This window comes from Quercus lobata, chromosome 8 (assembly GCF_001633185.2).
Source record: "Quercus lobata isolate SW786 chromosome 8, ValleyOak3.0 Primary Assembly, whole genome shotgun sequence".
NCBI classification, from domain to species: domain Eukaryota; kingdom Viridiplantae; phylum Streptophyta; class Magnoliopsida; order Fagales; family Fagaceae; genus Quercus; species Quercus lobata.
In genome coordinates, this window is record NC_044911.1 from 48,274,782 (window position 1) to 48,280,988 (window position 6,207).

The 6,207-nt window shown below is 35.1% G+C and overlaps 1 protein-coding gene across 1 annotated transcript; it reads right to left on the reverse strand.

Moving 5' to 3' along the window:
- Positions 1 to 581: 581 nt before the first annotated feature.
- On the reverse strand, positions 582 to 6,007 carry LOC115955510 (aquaporin PIP1-3). Its single transcript, XM_031073641.1, has 4 exons — positions 5,505 to 6,007; positions 3,831 to 4,126; positions 1,066 to 1,206; positions 582 to 929 (listed from the first exon to the last, which is right to left on the reverse strand). Exons 1-4 carry the CDS (start codon positions 5,830 to 5,832, stop codon positions 834 to 836), a joined length of 861 nt encoding a protein of 286 aa, XP_030929501.1. The 5' UTR covers positions 5,833 to 6,007; the 3' UTR covers positions 582 to 833.
- Between the last annotated feature and the right edge of the window lie 200 nt (positions 6,008 to 6,207).

Here is a 6,207-nt window from a genome sequence, read left to right on the forward strand (position 1 = left end):
TTTACGATAATTTCATCAAATTGTGGAAAAAGCTTTGTATCGATAGATACAAATTAAGGTCTACATCATCATTAAAAAAAATTAAAATAAGATGGGAGAGGTTTACACCAAATTAACATCTTATGAAAATGAAAAAAATGATTGGTTTCCATGCATTAAAGACCCCAACATCACATGCAACTTTTTTGGTTAGGTGTGAATGTCACCAACCTCATATTCATGTTGTTTTTAGTCATGATCGAATATGATATAGCATATAGAGTTGCAACTAGCATCATTGTTTTAAATGAAGGTATATTCATTTTTAGGTTCTATTAATTGAGAAAGAAAATGAATTTGAAAAAACTAGGATATTTTAAGAAACAAAAAAATCCCTTCAGACATAACAGGAAGCTTGGTCTTTTGAATTTGTAAACCCTATCTTAAATGGATCTGATTAATTTGGTCTTAACAATGTCCATTAAACTCAGCAGAGGCTGCACAATATAAGTGATATTAGAGAAGAACCATAAGAATTATTAAAGGACTTGTATTGGTCGGACGTCACCAACCAATAAGTCCTTTAAGAATTGTTGTAGCCATAAAAAAAAGTTCTAACCAGTGCATTCATTAAAAAAAAGGTCCCACAAATAAAATGTCTAGCTAATAAAATTGGTAGTCAAACACTAATTCAGAAAAAGATGCCCATTGTTACACAAAGCGAAGAAATCTTATGCACAAAACCAACACATCAATTCCAATCTCAACACAAAGACATAGAAAAGAAGAATCCAACACAACACTGGTATTAACAAGACACAAGATTAACGATGAAATGCAAGAGGAATAATTTCTCAGGCTCTGGACTTGAATGGGATGGCTCTGATGACTATTTGGTGGTAAAGGGCAGCCAGTGCAGCTCCGATGAATGGTCCCACCCAGAAGATCCACTGAAGAAGCAAGAAAACAAGCAATCGATATCAGTGATCAGACCCTTTAGTTTAGTTATATAATAATTAATTTACACATCCAGAAGTCTATGAATGTGACGACTGTCACGTTTGTTTTTTTTTTTTTTTAACTCACATGGTCATCCCATGCGTGGTCTTTGTTGTAGATGATGGCAGCCCCAAGGCTCCTGGCAGGGTTGATGCCGGTTCCGGTAATGGGAATGGTTGCCAAGTGCACCAAAAACACTGCAAATCCAATTGGGAGTGGAGCCAAGATCTGCACAGTTGAACTCAGAAAATAAGGTAATGTTTAAGAACAAGGATATATTTCCTTATACAGCTGCAAATAAGTATCACATATTATTACATGGGATCTTTTTAGACCATATTTGTGAAAGTAACTTCTCATAGTCATATACCATTTGGTTATCATATATTCATATTTGGAAGGCAAGAAAGTAATAAATATCCCTGAGCAAGTCTCAGTACAGTAGCAAAAGATTAAGGATCACACAGCTGACAGCCCATGCCACTCAAAACCAAAAAGAGAAACCATATTTAAGGTCCATGAAAGCAACTTTTGTACAAGGACCTTAATCTTTTGTTGAACCAAATGCTATCCAAAATCATGGAAGACAAGAAGAAAATCATGCTCAACAAAACATCAATTCAAGTGGCAATGTAGCACCCAGAAGATATTAAATTATCGTCAATATTAGTCCAGGCACAACTTCACATTGAATAAGTAAAAATCAACATAAATGGTATGCTTATAGGGTCATCAATCCAAATTGTATTACATGTACAAAGAACAATAATATGAGAAATAAAAGGTGGTATTATTAACAAATCAAAATAGTGCAAAATCATTTTCAGATAAATTTTACTTTCACAAACTCTTAGGTGGAGAATAAAGTAGGATTTTTGTCCAAGAATGAAGTAGGATTGGCTTCTGACTCAATTTTTTGTCCTGAAGGTTCCAAGTGGAGGTTCCCATATTAATTCACACAGAGCCCAAACTCATCTTGAAATTTACACATTGCAACTTCAACCAACTTTAAAAGGGTAAACCTACCCGACTAGAGACTAGACAAGCTCACATACTAGCTTGGTCCTTCTCTGAGTAGCAGTAATTTCATGCTATTAAGAGAAGAATACAAAGCTTCCAATGGATAGAATAGAATGTTTAACTTAAATTCAAGCTACATTACACCTGAAACCAATGGATTTCAGTTTCGAACCCACATTGTGAATCCCCATGACCATTTTTTTTCAGAAAGGTTTATACAAATTATCACAATGATGAATTTGGAAAAATAACAAATATTGGGTGAAAAAGTATCAATGTTTGAGTCAATATGAAATTGATATTAACTTGACTAACATATGTTGCAGAATATATATAAATGAGGGAAGCATTAATTGGGATATTCCTAGGCACCAAAAACTAAATATATGATTCTACACCTCCTAGTATCTGTACCACCCCTCCAAGCACTGTGGTAACTGTTGTACCTAGTTGTTACTAAACAATTTGAAAGGGTTCACCACACAGTCAAACGTGGCATTATATTAATAAGAAATGGCAACACCTCAAACAAGTTTTAGAGAGCTTTAAAAAAAAATTCCGAATTAAAATTCTCTGAAATGTTAATCATTTATCAGAACATTCAATATGATTTATAATACACATAATACACGTGCATAATACACGTGCCTAGCCAAGAATTTATAGATTAAGAGAAAGCTCAAAACATTGACAAGTCTGAGGCATTTTGCCTAGTCATCACATGCAGCAAACAGTCAACAAGACCATCAACAAGGCACATGATCCACAGGTGAACCCCACATAGACACAGACGTACAAAATTTGGCTCATGCTTGACAGTCTTTTTTTTTTTTTGGTAGATGCTCATGCTTGAAAGTCATCATTACTAGAGGGTTCCACAAAAAAGCACATGGGTATGAACATGATATTGAGAGCTGTTCACGCATGCACAAACATGTGTTTGCTGGCAAAGCATGCTGCATGCACCCAGAGGGTGATACGTGTCTTTGTGCATAAGACTTTGTATATAAAAAGTGTGCTGACACAGCCCAATAAAAGCATCCACATATTATCAAAAAATAAAAGCATTCACAAGCTAGTGTTGGGCTAGCTTCCTAAATATTACATAGGGGTAAAGAGGAGTGGAGCAGAGCTGAGCCACCACCGAAAAATTAATGAGGCAACATCTGCTTCAATGAATCATAATGTCATCAAAATGAGTACAAAGAGCTTCTTTACACATGCATTGAATAATTCAAACAACAATTAAAATGTACTTCTACTATCTATAGTACAAGTTGTACAGGTATATTGAATTAGTGCATTACAATAGAACAAGTTGTACAGATACATTGAACCTCAATTGATATCTCAAACACTAGTAATTTCAAATATAACCTAGCCATTGGTGAGATTTGCATTTTCTTCTTAATAAAGAAAAAAATATATTGTGTATTTGGTGCAAAATGCTTATTTTTCTATAATAATGCCACCTTTCACTAGCTACACAGTGGTTGAATTTGTTGTTTCTATGAGCAATATATGAACATGTGAGAAGAATAGGCTATAATCAAATTCCCCACATTTCCCCATAAAATTTCAGATTAAATAAGTGGGTTCGTTCTATTTCCAGCTGACCAAATATTGAGCATAAATGAAACCCTTAACAAACATTGTAAGACAGATATCAATCAGCTAGATTAATAAAGTGCATTGAAACTAAATCCAAGCAACAACATAAGGGATAAACACACAAGCATGTACATTGATAACGAGTTACAAACATGCACGCACACACATACACACACGAGAGTTAAATACTGATAGACAAAGAAACAGTGAAAAATACTTACAGGAACATGGGAGTCTCTAGCATTTCTCTTAGCATCAGTTGCCGAGAAAACGGTGTAGACAAGAACAAAAGTTCCAATGATCTCAGCACCGAGGCCATCCCCCTTGGTGTAGCCATGGTTCACTACGTTGGCTCCACCACCAGAATTTTCATACAGTCCCTTTTCAAAGCCTTTCACCACGCCTGCGCCGCAAATGGCACCAAGGCATTGCATCACTATGTAGAATACTGCCCTTGTCAAGGAAAGTTTCCTTGCAAGGAAGAGACCAAATGTCACTGCTGGGTTTATGTGCCCACCTGTCCAAACCCACAAGAGCATAAAGAAGGTTAATAGTAAATACTACATAATCAACAACTAAACAAGGCATTGCAGCCTGAGTTAGAAAAATGTCTAACCAGTACTAGGACAAAGTTTAGAAATTTGTCCAAGATGTGTATTTTTCCAAGCTAGAACGAGATATGTATTTGATTTTTTTCTTTTCTTTTCTTTTCCCCTGGGGATGGGAATGGGTTGGATCTGATGGGCTTTCTAACCCGACCCCGACCCTTAAGCCCTGTAGGGTTTGGAAAGGATTTGGTTCCCCCCCCCCCCCCCCCCCCTTTTTTTCTACTGTACTAATGCTTAATTTTAAATTGTATTAAATGTTCAAATTTAGGTTTTTTTTTTTTTTTTTTTTTTTGTGAAAAGTTCAATTTTAGGTTAACCTAACCTGATTATATCCTTTCGATCTGATTCATGGTAAAATAAACGTGCTTGGGTCTCCCTAATATAAAAATTGATAGGGTTTTGTAGGTAAAATATTAAGGTTATGTTTGATAATAGTTTTTGTTTTTTATTTTTAAAAACTTGTTTATGCGTACATTTTTTAAATCAAAAACATGTTTATTAGCTGAAATTAAAAATATCCTTTTTTGAAAAAAAAAATACTAAAATATATTGTTACTAGAATTTGAACTCTAATGCTAATTCATTAAATGAGATATGTTCATTAAATTAAATGTGTGTTTTTATTGATTTTGAAAACTTAAAAACTAAAAACAATTTTTTGCATATTTTTAACTTCCTTCCCAAATTGAGTTTGAAAACAATTTTATTTTTTGTCCATTTTAAGTTATTAAACAAATTTTTTAGTCTCAAAAATATAAAATTTAAAAAAAATAAAAATAAAAAATAAGGAAAAAAAACAATTACCAACCATACAAGCTAGGGCTATCTACCTCATCCATACTTTTCCTCCGATTTTCAAAGGGTCCAAAAAATTGTTATTTGTTAAGGTAACAGCGGAAAATTTCAGATCTGCCATTTCTACTAGTCAAAGAAAAAAATTTCTTTTTCTGCTTTTAAAGAAACCAGATAGAAAATATGTGACAAAATTTGAAGGAAAAAAAAACCCTCCAATATACACAAAGACTTGACCTTTTTATTCTATGTGCCCCAGTTTTCCCAGCAAACAAAAAGCCAACTAAAAATGGAAAAATCCACTACAAAAAATCACAAACCTCTACTCTTGTAGGTTGATAGAAGAAAAAACAGCTTGAAAAAACTAAAAAGACCATATTTTTACCATGTTTCTTAACAAACAGATCACAACCAAGAAATTTTGTACATGTTTCAAACACAAAAGCTTTTCAAAAAAAGACAAGCCCAGAGAGAGAGAGGGAGAGGGTGTTATACCTGAGATACCAGCAGTGCAGTAAACAAGGGCAAAGATCATACCACCAAAGGCCCAAGCAATGCCCTGAACACCCACAGAGGCACACTTGTTGGTGGTCCTAGAGTAACCCATGACAGTGAGGATGGTGATGTAGAGGAACAAGAAGGTGGCTATGAACTCAGCAATCCCAGCCCTCCAGAAAGACCAGGAGTGGAGCTCACCAGGCTCAAACAATGGTGCTGGTGGTGGCTCCTTGTAGTCCTTGTCTGTCTGTGCTGATGTCCCTATGGGTTGCCTCTCTGAGAACTTGTTTGCTCCAAGCTTCACATCCTCTTCTTTCCCCTCCATTTTTTTTCTTCTTCTTCTTTCTTGTTCTACTGTACTACTCTCTCTCTCTCTCTCTCTCTCTCTTGGAATATTGTGAGCAAGTTCTCTCAAAGGTGAAAGCTTTTTTTGTGAGCACTTAGCAGGAAGATGGTTGGGATTGAGTGGAGTGATTGATTTATAGTGGAAAGTGGAAACTATGTTAAAAAAAGAAAAAGAAAAAAAGAGTGGGTAATTACTAATTATCGCAAGTGTCCTTTATGTGTCTTATTAAATGATTAACAATGCAATAAAGAAGGCATATAATTTCAGTGGGGTGTGCAAAAAACCCACCGACCCGTCAAATCCGATCCAATTCAACCCGACCCGTCGGATTGGGTCGATTTTTAAGGCTTGGTG